Source organism: Cornus florida, unplaced genomic scaffold (assembly GCF_030987335.1).
Source record: "Cornus florida cultivar Cherokee Brave unplaced genomic scaffold, ASM3098733v1 CherokeeBrave_3.0.0_Hap2_Chr09, whole genome shotgun sequence".
Lineage (NCBI taxonomy): Eukaryota > Viridiplantae > Streptophyta > Magnoliopsida > Cornales > Cornaceae > Cornus > Cornus florida.
This window is the reverse complement of record NW_026775579.1, coordinates 15,059,403-15,073,345: the sequence shown is the minus strand read 5'-3', so window position 1 is coordinate 15,073,345 and position 13,943 is coordinate 15,059,403. Positions and strand designations below refer to the sequence as shown.

General features: G+C 39.4%; 2 protein-coding genes across 5 annotated transcripts in view; both read left to right on the top strand.

The window, feature by feature from the left end:
* LOC132273549 (uncharacterized) overlaps positions 1-13,943 on the top strand; it is a 43,309-nt gene that overhangs the window by 7,485 nt on the left and 21,881 nt on the right. The window lies entirely within an intron of this gene.
* Positions 1,693-5,325, top strand: LOC132273551 (uncharacterized). Of its 2 annotated transcripts, XM_059774512.1 has the most exons (3): positions 1,693-2,619; positions 2,940-3,045; positions 4,472-5,325. In XM_059774512.1, the coding sequence occupies exons 1-3, from the start codon at positions 2,256-2,258 to the stop codon at positions 4,500-4,502; spliced, it is 501 nt and encodes a 166-aa protein (XP_059630495.1). In that variant the 5' UTR covers positions 1,693-2,255; the 3' UTR covers positions 4,503-5,325. The 2 variants fall into 2 exon arrangements, 1 of the variants encoding a protein (XP_059630495.1); XR_009470140.1 differs by lacking the exon at positions 4,472-5,325 and having other exon boundaries at positions 2,940-3,051.

Below are 13,943 nucleotides of genomic sequence, written 5' to 3'. Positions count from 1 at the left end.
AAGTTAAACACAACTGATCAGAGAGACTATATTACCTCTGTAGGAATCAAGACTTCATTGAATGAGTTTCAAAACAACATTGATTACAAGATACAAAGAGATAACACAAACCAAAAGTCATCAATCACAAGGGTTGATGCTAATGATTAAATCGAGCCAAGAACAGGCCTTGAGGCTTTAATGACGAAGCATCAATTGGTTTGCCAGCTATCACTATGCTAGACTAAACTTAACTAAGCTAGGCTAGGTTAGGTTAACTAAGCTAAGCTAAGCTAAGAGTTACACTAGTTTAAAGTAGATCTAAGGTAGTGTTGTGTTTGGTCTAGGACCCCTTTCTCTCTTGCTTTGGTCTATATTTATAGAGATTTCAAATACTTGGGCTCTAAGAGAAAGAGATGTGGACCACGTGGCAGACTTTGGTACGTTTGCCTGCGTGCCAATCTGATGATATGTCCCATCATAAGTGTTAGCATATATGATACCACGATTTATGGTATGACTTACCATAATAACAGAGATTTGACTATGCATATGTTAGCATATATGATACCACGATTTATGGTATAACTTACTATAATAACAGAGATTTGACTATGCTATAGAATATGCCATAGAATATGCTTTAGAATAAGTTGTGATTTGATTTTGATTTGATTCAGTTTCCTTTCTTGTAATATGAGCATGTGCTCATTTTATCTATAAATACTAGAGCTGTGAATAAGTAATTCATATCATTCAAGCCATTACGCAATTCTCTCATTTCTCTTCTTTTTATATTTCTACTATAAGAAATACACCTGATGATGTAACAAGATATTGGGCCTTTGTAAAAATAACATGTCTTTCCAAGCTCAATACTAATTACCTATGTTCACCCAACTTCTCTTGTAAAATTAAACCCATTTCATCAAGTGGGTTTTGTTCAACATGGTGGCCCACTTAAAGCCCGTTTTCTTTTCATTTTAAGAACCCAAAAGGGTGCACAAAAATGGAATTAATTGTTAGCAGATATGATAGCCACGATTTATGGAATGACTTACCATATTTGTAGAGATTTGATAGCCACGAATAATGGCATAGAATTTGCTGTGATTTGATTTAGATTTATTTTCTTGTAATATGAGCATGTGCTCTTTTTATTTATAAATACTAGAGCTGTGAATGAGTGATTTATATTAGTCTAAGCCTTTACACAATTCTCTCATTTTTTCTTCCTTTATATTTCTTCTGTTGAATTCCGGATTTAGATCCCTATTTTCTAGGGAAGAGAGTTTTATTTTTGTTAAGTTAAATTTGTGAATATAGAAAGTAGGAGATTTGGTTACTTGATTTTTTTATTTTATTTTCAAATCTGTTAGTTATTAGATTTGATCTTCTTTCCTATAATTAACTGCTCGAATTAAGGAGATTTAATTATAGGTTAGTTGTATTTTTCTCCTATAAATTCTTTGTACCCTATGGTTTCTAGTATTAATGAAATTAGGGATTACTTTACCCTTTTTTTCTTCATGGTAGCAGAGCACCCTCTGAACCGATAGAATTTTTTTTTGGTCAAATACGGTATCGCCAGCGAGAAAAACAATACCATCTCAGATGGTAACTCTCAACCAGAGATGGTCCTTCCCAACAACGAAGGTGGTGTATCAGAAAGCTCTATTGTTCCCATTACAGGGCATAAACTGAACGGACAGAACTATCTTCAATGGTCTCAGTCCATTATGATGTTTATCTGTGGAAAAGGGGAAGACGATTATCTCACAGGCGATGCAAAGGCTTCACCAAAGGAAGATGCAAAGTTCAAGGTGTGGAAATCTGAAAACAATATGGTGATGTTATGGTTAATCAATTCCATGAAAAATGAGATTGGTGAGGATTTCTTATTCTACGGGACAACAAAAGAAATATGGGATGCAGCAAGAGAGACCTACTCTGACAATGAAAATACTGCAGAACTCTTTGAGATAAAGAGTCTTCTTCATGATATTCGACAAGGGGAAATGTTGACAACTCAATACTTCAACACTCTCACTCGTTATTGGCAACAATTGGATATGTTTGAAGCACTAGAATGGGACTGCCCTGGAGATAACATCAAATACAAGAAGATTGTTGAGAAAGAAAGAATTTTCAAGTTTTTGTTAGGTCTTAATAAAAAGTTAGATGAAGTGAGAGGAAGAATTCTCGGACTGAACCCTCTCCCATCCATCCGTGAAGCCTTCTCTGAGGTTTGAAGAGAAGAGAGCCGTAAGAAAGTGATGATGGGAAATCAAAACATCGTTGCCCCAACTGAGAGTTCAGCGATTGTTTCTCGTGGAGTGAACTCTACTGGTAATGACAACCAGAATAACAAGAACAGACCACGGTGTGACCACTGTCATAAAACAGGACACACCAGAGATACCTGCTGGAAGATACATGGCAAGCCCGCTGATTGGAAACCGAAGAACAAATGGCAGCCACCTCCTGAACGTGAAGGCCGTGGCTTTACAACCACTACCGACGAGCAATCACCTGCAGAAACTACTCTTTTCAGCAAAGAGCAAATGGACCTTCTTCAAAAGATATTCAGCCAATCTCAATCAAATTCTAACATTGGAACTGGGTCTATAGCACAGAAAGGTAATTTTTTGAGTGCTTTAAATGTCAAAAATGAGAAACCATGTTCCTGGATAATGGACTCAGGTGATTCAGACCATATGACTGGAGATGCCTCTTTATTTCTCACTTACAGCCCTTGTTCTGAGTACCATAAGGTTCGTATTGCTGATGGGTCCTTATCCACAGTGGCTGGTACAGGTTCTATTGTTATTTCAAAGAATCTGATGTTAAAATCCGTTTTGTTGGTCCCAAATTTGACTTGCAACTTGCTGTCCATTAGTAAAATTACCAGGGATCTTAACTGTATTACTAAATTTTTCCCTACGCACTGTGAATTTCAGGACTTGGATTCGGGGGAGGACGATTGGCAATGCTAAGGAGAGTGCGGGACTCTACCTTCTTAGCATTGATGACTCTTTTGAAGAACAAACTCAAAGTGCAAATTGGGTATCCTCTCTTTCACGTGTTAGCTCTTGTGATGATAGTGCAATTCGGTTATGGCACTATCGATTAGGACATCCTAGTTTCTCTTATCTTGAAAAACTATTTCCTTCATTATTCATTAATAAAAATTCAAAGTATTTTCAGTGTGAGATTTGTCAATTATCTAAACATGTTCGAAATGTTTATCCAACTCAACCTTATAAAGCATCTCATCCATTTTCAACCATTCACAATGATATTTGGGGGCCTTCTGTGGTCAATAATGTTTCAAGGGCTAGATGGTTTGTATTCTTTGTTGACGACCACACTCGAACTACTTGGATATTTCTTATGAAAGAAAAATCAGAAGTTGGTCTAATCTTCAAAAACTTCAACACCATGATCCAAACACAATTTCAAGCCAAAATCCAAGTCTTTCAAATAGACAATGGTAGAGAATATTTTCATTCTATTCTCGGGGATTACCTAATAAGTATTGGCATTATTCACCAAAGTTCTTGTGTGGACAACCCACAACAAAATGGAGTCGCTAAAAGAAAAATAGACACCTTCTAGAAGTTGCCAGGTTTCTCATGTTCACAACTCGTGTTCCAAAACATCTTTGGGGAGAAGCAGTTCTTACTGCTGCCTATCTCATCAATAGGATGCCATCTAGAGTTCTAAAATTCCAAACCCCTTGCCAAACCCTCACCTGAATCTATCCTCAAACTAGAATCATTTCTTCCTTACCATTGAAAGTGTTTGGTTGTTCAACATTTGTTCATGGTCACCAACATCGCAGAAGCAAGCTTGATCCTAGGGCCATAAAGTGTGTATTTCTAGGTTATTCTCCCAATCAGAATGGTTATAACTGCTATTCTCCTAACACTAGGAAATTTTATCATTTTATGGATGTAACCTTTTTTGAAAATCAACCTTTCTACCCCAAAACTCATATTCAGGGGGAGAACTCAAACACACAAGAATATTAGTTTTGGTTTCACGAGGATATTTCCAGATCTAATTCACCAGTTACATTGCCCATTTCACCCATTCCTTCTTCACACAATACCCAGCCAGAGTCCACTCAAATCACAGATTCCCATAATACCCAATATGAACCCACACAAAACACTTAACTCTCAAACCGACACACAGTGTGCAAATAATAAAGAGTTACATGTTTATTCAAGGAGACAGAAAATTCAAAAGGAGATGGAGCATTATACACTTCCTGAGCAGAACCAGGATTCCAACCCGAGTTCAGACAATCCTGAGTCACTTCCAGATAATACAGTTAATGATACTTGTCCTGTTACTTCTCCTTGTACTCCTATTGCCTTGAGAAAAGGTGTTAGATCATGTACTCAACACCTAATTTCTAATTTTGTGTCTTATGAAGGATTATCCCCAAGTTACCGTTCATTTTTTACTAATCTTTCCAATATAGAAATTCCAATGAGTATCCAAGAAGCTATTAAAAAACCAGAATGGAGAGCGGCTATTGGAGATGAAATTCGTGCCCTGGAAAAGAATGGTACTTGGGAGCTCTCAGATTTACCAAAAGGGAAACAGCCTGTGGGATGCAAATGGATCTTTAATGTCAAATATAAGGCTGATGGAAGTGTAGATCGGTATGAAGTAAGGCTGGTTGCTAAAGGGTTCACTCGTACATATGGGATTGACTATCAGGAGACGTTTGCTCCTGTAGCTATACTTAGTACAGTCTGAGTAATATTGTCACTGGCTGCCAATTTAGATTGGCCCCTTCTGCAGTTGGATGTCAAAAACGCCCTCCTCAATGGCAACTTGGAAGATGAAGTCTACATGGAAATTCCTCCGGGGTTTGAAACGAAGAACAATGCCATGGAAATTCCTCCGGGGTTTGAAACGAAGAACAATGCCAACAAAGTCTGTCAACTGCGGAAGTCATTATATGGTCTCAAGCAGTCTCCTTGTGTGTGGTTTGATAGATTCACGAAGGCAATCAAAAGGCATGGATATTCTTAAGGGCAATCAGATTATACCTTGTTTACCAAACATTCACCTCAAAGGAAAACTGCCATTCTTATTGTGTATGTGGATGACATCATCCCAACTGGAGATTATGAAGAGGAGATAAGCAAATTAAAGACAATTCTTGCTAAGGAGTTCAAAATAAAGGACCTGGGAGCACTCAAATACTTCCTTGGCATGGAAGTAGCTCGAACCAGAAAGGCTGAAAGGGTATTTCTGTTTCTCAGCGTAAGTATACTCTTGACTTACTAAAGGAAACAGGAATGCCAGGATGAAAACCTGCTGATACTCCCATGGATTCAACTTGTAAAGTGGGAATGAAAGAAAGAAGCTCTCCAGTGAACAAAGGAAGGTATCAAAGACTTGTTGGGAAACTCATAAATCTTTCTCATACAAGACTTGACATTGGCTTCTCGGTTAGTGTGGTAAGTCAATTCATGAATAATCTTACTGATGAACATCTCGATGCTGTATATCGGATCCTTAGGTACCTAAAAATGACACCGGGTAAAGGCTTATACTTTTAAAAAGGAACAAACATGGCAGTTGAGATTTTCTTAGATGCTGATTGGGCAGGTTCTTTAACCAACCAATGGTCTACTTCTAGTAGGGGTGGCAATTCGTGTTCGTGGGTCGTAATCGTGTCGTGTCGATGTAAGGGTATTCTACTAAACAGCTCAACCCAAGCAGGATACGTTTAATAATCTTGTCAAAAACCCTCAACACTAACCCGACATGTTTATTAAACGGGTTACACGTGTAACCCGTTTAATGATTTGTTTAAGAAAATCAAATATTTTATTATTTTAATTATTAATAATACTCGATCAAACATTATATACTAGACAAATATAAGTTTCAATCCAACCAAATTACTAAATAATTTCTAATCTACAAAAGAATAAATTATAAGATACAAGTTTAGATAGTTATTTTGGAACTTAAATAGAAATTTGCTTATGACACATATAGTTAAACGGGTTGAACCCCTCAACCCAAATACGACACGATTAACTAAACAGGTTAATCGTGTCGACCCCTTTACGACTCGAACCTGTTTAAGGTCAACTCAAACCCATTTAACTCGTGTCGTGTTGGCTGGTGGTGTCAAACTTTGTCACCCCTAACTTCTGGTTATTGCACTTATATTTAGGGAAATCTTGTTACATGGCGAAGTAAAAAGCAATCTGTAGTTGCAAGAAGCAGTGCTGAGGCCGAATTCAGGGCTATAGCTCATGGTATATGCGAAGGAATGTGGTTGGAAAGATTACTTGAAGAATTAAAAGTTGTAACTTAGAAGACAATGAAGATGTTTTGTGACAATTTGGTAGCAATAAGTATTGCTAAGAGCAGGTCCAATGGACCAAAATTCGGCGAAGAAAGGCCTGGTGTGAAGATTGGACCGCTCCAATGGGATAGCCAAAAATTGGGCCCCACCCATTGGATAGCAGAATGGGTTGCGGTATTCCGTGACCCTGTTGGCGATTTGCGGGCCTGCCATGCGGGCCCGCCATGCGGGCCCGCATTCATTTTCTTTAAATTTTTTATTCTAGCCCAAATCTGATAGTTAGCCCATAACACTGTTCTAAGGGCGTGTTAGGCTGAAAAAATGAGGAAAAAATCAGTTTTTCGGCTGATTTTGATCTGTTTTTTTTTTTTTTTTTTTTCCCTAAAATAATTGAACCAAAGAGTCGTTAAGGCACTGTTTGGTTGACACAAACAGTGCCTTAAAGGCTTTTTTGGGCAAAAAAAGTTAAAAAAAAATAGAGAAAAGTTTTTTTTTTTTTCCATTAGTTTTTAAAATATTCTTATTGACATATAACCGTTTTAGGCACTGTTTGGCTGACCCAAACAGTGCCTTAACGGCTATATTGGCACAAAAACCTATTTTTAAATTTTATTTTAAATTTTAATAATATTAAAATATTAATATTTTTGGAGAGCAAAAATGCACCATTGGAGTACATCCGATAGCTAAAATTTGGAGATTCTAAAACGCTGACGTGGCTATGGGAAATGCTGACGTGGCTATGGGAAAATGCTGATGTGGCAAATTCGGAGAGTCTAAATTCAAAGAGTCTATTGGAGATGCCCTAAGAACCCAATTAACCACGACAAAACCAAGCACGTGGAGATTGATCGCCACTTCATTAAAGAGACGATCAAGGAAGGAATAATAAAGAAGGGGTACACTCCTACATGCTGTCAAATTGCAGACATCCTTACTAAAACACTTCTAAGAACTAATTTTGATGATTTAATCACCAAGCTGGGAATGATTGACACCTATTCACCAGCTTGAGGGGGAGTGTTGAATTCCGGTTTTAGATCCCTATTTTCTAGGGAAGAGATTTTTATTTTAGTTAAGTTGAATTTGTGAATAAAGAAAGTAGGAGATTTGGTTACTTGATTTTTTTAATTTTCAAATCTGTCAGTTATTAGATTTGACCTTCTTTCCTATAATTAGCTGCTAGAATTAAGGAGATTTAATTATATGTTAGTTGTATTTTTGTCCTATAAATTCTTTGTACCCTTCGGTTTCCAGTATTAATGAAATAAGGGATTACTTTACCCTTTTTTTCTTTATCTTCTATATTGTATTTCTTCTTGGTATCAGAGCCAAGGTGGTCCGACTACAATGAGGGCATTGCAAGTTTAACACCACCCATTCAAGAATGGTCTAAGGGGACATTGCCCATTCGGGAGGTGTCGAGTAGGCAGGGTGGTCCGACCTCAATGAGGGCATTGCGAGTTTGGCACCATCCATTCAGAAATGGTTTGAGGAGACATGGTCGCTTCTTTTTATTTTTTATTTTTTATATGGTCTGAAGAGACATTGTTGATTCTTCTATGTACATATTTTAAACACGTATATGAAGGGAAATGGTCCGAGGAGACATTGTTGGTTGTTTACGGTCTGAGGAGACATGGTTGGTTGTTTATGGTCTGAGAAGACATTGTTGATTTTGCACTCCTCAGCTTGCATTCTTACAAAGGGCGTTAACAAGATTATGTTTGAGAACGCATTGTCCAAGTTGGGTCCCTCAAATATTCACACACCAACTTAAGGGGAAGTGTTAGCAGATATGATAGCCACGATATATGGAATGACTTACTATATTAGCAAAGATTTGATAGCCACGAATAATGGCATAGAATATGCTGTGATTTGATTTAGATTTGATTTAATTTCTTTAATATGAGCATGTGCTCTTTTTATCTATAAATACTAGAGCCGTGAATGAGTGATTTATATCATTCAAGCCTTTAGACAATTCTCTCCTTTTTCTTCTTTATATATTTCTTTTATATTGTATTTCTTCTTTAACAATATGCTCCCCCCTTTCTTGCGTCTCGACGATTCTTGTAGGGCGTGAGAAAGAAGTTCCCCATCTCATCATGAATTTCTACTCACAGTTTGTTCTTTCGTGACCTTGTAGTGTTGTAGGAGCGGTTATAGGCCAATCATTAGTATATTATCCAGAGTGATGCAAAATTGGCCTTTGCCCTCCGAGGGATTTGTTTTCTCTAGTTATGGTCTGCCTGCCAGGCAGATCTCACTGGCACGTCAGTTTAATAGGTAGATTATTGCCGTGTAACTTTGTCTCTCATGTTGACGAGACCGACCGAAAGCTGTCAGACCTTTTGATTTCTTAGTAACATACTTGTCAATGGCAGAACTCAATTTTGTCTTCCTACTGTGTTGGACTCAGTCGTCTGAGGAAGAATCGTAGCTTGAGGTACGCCATAGAGCAGCCATAGCACAGTTGAACTCTACCTTTGACACTGCGACCAAACTGGATATCTTTGCAAATTTCTTCTTCATTGAAGTATCAAGGTTTGTTCTTGGTTCCGTTCAATCATTAGCACCAACTCCCGTGATTGATGTCTTTTGGTTTGTTGTTCTCCACTTTGGATCTTGTAATCAATGCTGTTTTGAAAGCTCATTCAATGAAAATTTGATTGCACAAAGGTGCTGCATATTTTCTTTGATCAGTTGTACCTGTCTTAACATTTCATACGGGATTACATAAGTGAATACAAGTGATTAATTTATTATTTGGAGTGCAAGCATTTTTATTTAGTGGAATTAAAAGTAATTAATGGGCTAATTAATTTAGTCATGATTTTGGATTGGTACTTTAATAAGCCCATTAGAAGCCAAATAATAAATAGGCCCATTAGATTCCACTCCTAGCCCAACTTGGTAAGCAAGTATTTTAGAAGAATGAGGAAGGAAGGTGGTAGAGAGAGATAAGGAAGGTGGAAGGTTGGTCCTAGTTTCCTTCTAGGATTGGGAAGCCTTGCCTATAAATATGTTTGCTTCCCTAGTACAGGAACATAAGATTGCAAGACAAGTTCTCATACTTTCTGTCTCTAACCTATGTCTCATTCTCTCTAATTTTGAGCCCACTCTTCCACATACTTGTGGGTACCACAGAAGTTATAGGAGTGAAAATCTGGTGGTCACTTGTGCTTTAAAACTCTATTGAAAAAGGCTTGAAAGGTGATTACCACAGGGTTCCCATAGGGCTTTTTCAGCACGACATATAGTCAATAAAACGGCCATATCTCCTTCGTCTGAAATCAGAATCCGACGTGGTCAGAGGCGTTGGAAAGCTAACTTCCGTGGCAACATTCTGTGCAAAACCTAGAATTTTTAGAGTTTCAGAACAGTACCAGAATTCATTTGAAGTTGCTGCTTCAATTTGAAGTTTTTCGGTTCAAGGCACCTAAAGATTTATTTTGTTGCGGCTCTTTGAATCTCGAACAATGTATGAATTTTTAATACCTAGTTATATCATCATTAATGTACTACAACTAATGGGAAATGATTTTTAAATCTTCCACATAGACCTGTTTTTCCAACAGTAGATCCATCTGGCCAAAGTCATTTAGGTTTGAATTTGGGTGACTTCTGCGTAAGTCTTCCTGTTAGCTGACAATACATGGCTGATTTCATCCACCTTTGATCTCCCATAGTCTGTTGAGCTCAAGTGACCGAGATTGAATCTGTTCAGCTCGACCTCTTTAGCTCTACCTGTCCCCTTAAGGCCTAGCTCTTGGATGAGGTTGACCAACATGCCCTCTTTAACCCCAGATATCCGAGGTAGACTCGCCAAGTCTTTCCATTCTACATGCTGGCCCAAACAAGTTCTACCATCGACATTTGGAAAGGTAGATTATGGGGTACCTGCTGCTCATATGGACTTGAAATTTCTCCATTTTTTTAGCTTCTGAGTCATGGATTTGTCAATCATTTTGTTGACAAATAGGAGGCGGACCATTGACCTGATGTTGAACCAATGGTGACACTGCTTCTTGTTGGCTCCGTCAATCTTGCTGAATAATTGGAGATGACTATGGCTGTTGTCGTCTGTCTCCATCAACTTCTTGTGGGACAGAAGGCGATGGGTCTGCCTGATTGCTGACTTGAGGTTGTGCTACCATATAGGCAGCTCTCTATTGGTATGGCCTAGTATGCCTAGTTTGTTGAACACTTTGGCTCTCTTTTTGATTGGTAAGTGTTAAAATTTGGATGTGGAAATAAGAAATGCAAATATGAAAAGAGAAGAGAGAAAGATGGAGAATACAGGCATATACATGGTTCGGCACTAAGGCCTACATTGGTGGACAAAGAGCCACTAGGGACTACATTTCTATTATTCAGATATATATATATATTGTTTCAGTACAAAGAGCCTATATATAGGCATGGTAAAAATAAGAAAATATGGAAGGTATACAATAGTCAAAGGAGGCACGTACCGCGATTGGTGAAAGATTTTGCTCCACAATTATATATAAATATTTATATATTTCAACAGTAATTGTTAGCAACCATCTACTCCAAAAGTTTAAACTGTTAAGAGTGGATGCAACTTTAATATTTAAATCCTTTAACAATAAGAGTTGGTATTTTATTTATTTATTTATTAAGTATTGGTAAGAGGTGGGACTGATTGTGGTTGAGGTAGACTAGGTTCCCTAAGTTTGGCTCGAATGATAGGTTGACGCAGTTCTCTTTGGTTGGCTTAACAATGATTTTGACCATATTGGCCAAGATGATTCAAATCCAAATTTTGTTTATGAGGGTTGAATTCTAACTCCCATATGGCAGAATTCCATTATATTTATTTAAACCATAGTCACTTATGGCATACCTATTTGGGTTTGCCTGTGACCATCGCGTGGTCATAAACTGGCTAGGTTGTCGTTGTACCCCCTGGCTATAGATTGACTGGGAAGGCTACTTAAAGTATAGCCCTTGCTCATTTTCATATTTATTCAATATATAACCCCTAACAAGAGAGAGAGAGTTTGTCGTAACAGAGATGCAACATGAGTACACTACTCCGACCAGTTATCGGAGTAATAAACTCCGGTGAATTCCTCTGCTACTTTTCTTGGCGTTCCTCTTTCCTCTCTTGTGTTTTGCTTTTAGTGGTTTTTTATTGTTTCCTTGTTCTCATTTGGCTGCTTTAATGAGAGCCCTTGATGGCCAGAAGCTATCGTTTTTAGAGGTTGCAAGCCTCCCTCATCTGGATCTACAAGGAGAGGTAGAGTGTGTATCTTCATTCAGAGGGCATGTGTTTAGGGTGGACAATCATAACACTTTTACTCACGAATTAATGCTTTAGTCTTGCCTTGTTGGGAGATTTGACAGTGATGTGGGGTCTTTGGAGGAGATTGAAGAATGGGCTACGAAGACATGGAGGATCTCGTGTGGGGTTAGGGTTTCTTCTCTGGCTGATGGTCTTCTGCTGTTTCGATTCCTGTCGATTAAGGAGGCACAAAAGTTTCTTGATAGGGGAAAGAAAACATGGGGCGATGCACAACTATTCATCGGCCGATGTTGTTACAGGGTTGGGTGTTTTGGGTTGAGAAAGAAGACTAATCATCGGAGGCATCATGTACGGCCTTCCTCTGCATTTATGCTGTCAGAAGCTATTTGTTGCAATAGGGGATTTTGGGATGTTGAGGCGTATGAATTGAGCAATACAGAGAGGATTGTTATTACTGTGGTTAAAGGCGGCGAGATCCCGGAGTCCATCATCGTGGAGGACAGTTGGTTGGCCTTTAGAATTTCATTAACAGAAGAAATCGCTCCTTCCCTTGTGCCAGTTTCCAAGTCCTGCGCCGGAAGTGAAGGTTTGAGGCCACCTGTTGTGTCTGAAAGAAGGAAGCGACTGTCTTGCAGGTCTGGGACAGGGTCTGGGAGTGTGTCGGAGGTTCAGAAGATGGATCTGTAGGACCATTGGACTCAAGGACTGGGACGCGTGAAGCTGAACACGCCAAAGGCGAGTGGGATTAGGAGGGACGTTAGCGGGACACGTGGTTGGCGGATAGCTGCCTCCCGTTGCAAGTGGATGACAGCTGCTTCTACACGTGAAGAGGCACGTGAGAGTAGGGGATATTTGAGTCTTGCATCTTATGGGCTTGGGCCAAGACAGCGTGGGCCTGTGTAGATTGGTTTGTGGGTTGACAGAGTTTAAGAAAGTTAGGTCGGGTGTGATAGGCCAGTTATTTGGGCCAACCTCTTATCCTGGGCCTGCACATGCTAAGTCCAAACACAAACACATAAAGGATAGGGTGGTGAGTTGGGGTCTAAACAAGTGCTTATCTATTTCTATCAATGGATTGCAGCCCAACCCAACTTCTGTTAAGGTGCCCAGTAAGGTTCCTCAAGGCCATATCCATGATTCGGAGCAGCTGAAGTCGGACTTGAGGTATTGGTCGCGATCGGAGAAGGAGCATTGGGCAAAGGTGAGTGTGAACAAGAAGGGCGCTGGTTTGATCTTGAAGAAGTTTCCGCATGGTGAGAGCTGTCAGAACTTGCTATCTGGTAACAGATTTGGACCGCTTCAGTCGGGTTCTTTGTGTGATGTCAAGGATGTTAGTTGTTCATCCATCAAGGAAGATTGTCAATTTTCGATTAAATCGCATCAGTCTAGTAAAAGATGGACTAGAAAAGATAAGCAAAAATGGGTTGCCTGCAAGGTTATTCATTCTGAACCTGGTATGTACCCTCCTTTTTCTCAGAGCTCTCTTTTTGCTCTTTCTTCTTGTACTCCTTGTGGGATGTTGAAGGTGGGGGAGGATTTTGATGGGAAGTCGTTGATGTCTCAGATGTTATCGCCAGTGGTTGAGGTGGACTCCGTAGATGAGATGATTGATACAGTTTTTTCTAGGTATGGGGCTTTTGGGCTGTCAGAAAGGGATGGGACGGTCAGTTAGCTTGTTGATGGGGGTATTGATCGGAACTGTGTAGGGCATGATGAGTTTTGCTCTGATTTCTCCTCTTCCATTCAGTATGGTACGTCTGGGGATGATTTGGGTGGGCAGGCCGAGCCTCATCTAGGTAGAGAGGAAGGGATAAGTCTGTGTTTGCCCAAAGGTGATGTTCTGGAGACACCTCAGACGGTTTTTTTGCCAGAAAAGATGACAGTTTGTGTTGGCAAGGACATCCGTATTACCCTTAGTGAAGAATCAGCTACTTTGTTGGTCCAGGAATTGTAGAAGCACATGTTTTTGTCTGATGAAGTGCTCACTAATGATCCGGATCCTTACCTAGATGTACGGGAAGGTGGGGTGGACAGTGTAGTTAACTGGATGTCTGTGTTGATGAGGTGGAGGAGCCCGAGGGAGGTGATGTTGATGAGAGCAGGCCTGAGTAGGGCAGGTCTCTTGACATGATCTTGTGGGCGGAGGAGGGTCATCCTAATCTGGTGATGGTTGATCCACTAGCAGTTGTGAGATCAGAGGTTATGGATAGTGATATTGTAAGGCAGGATTGTGGTGATATTGGCAAGGATTGGGTCATGGCAAATATCGGGGCTACTAGCAAACTGTTGGGTGTATCTTGCAAGGGCAATATGACTAGGCCTTATCGATTCTTCATTGTA

What these genes read in the sequence shown, in the direction of transcription:
- LOC132273551 (XM_059774512.1), top strand. Translation starts at nt 2,256, where the DNA reads ATGATGGGAAATCAAAACATCGTTGCCCCAACTGAGAGTTCAGCGATT. An exon ending in TGGGTCTATAGCACAGAAAG is followed by an intron (nt 2,620 to 2,939) that starts GTAATTTTTTGA and finishes TGTGAATTTCAG; the next exon opens with GACTTGGATTCGGGGGAGGA. An exon ending in AAACTCAAAGTGCAAATTGG is followed by an intron (nt 3,046 to 4,471) that starts GTATCCTCTCTT and finishes TTTCCAATATAG; the next exon opens with AAATTCCAATGAGTATCCAA.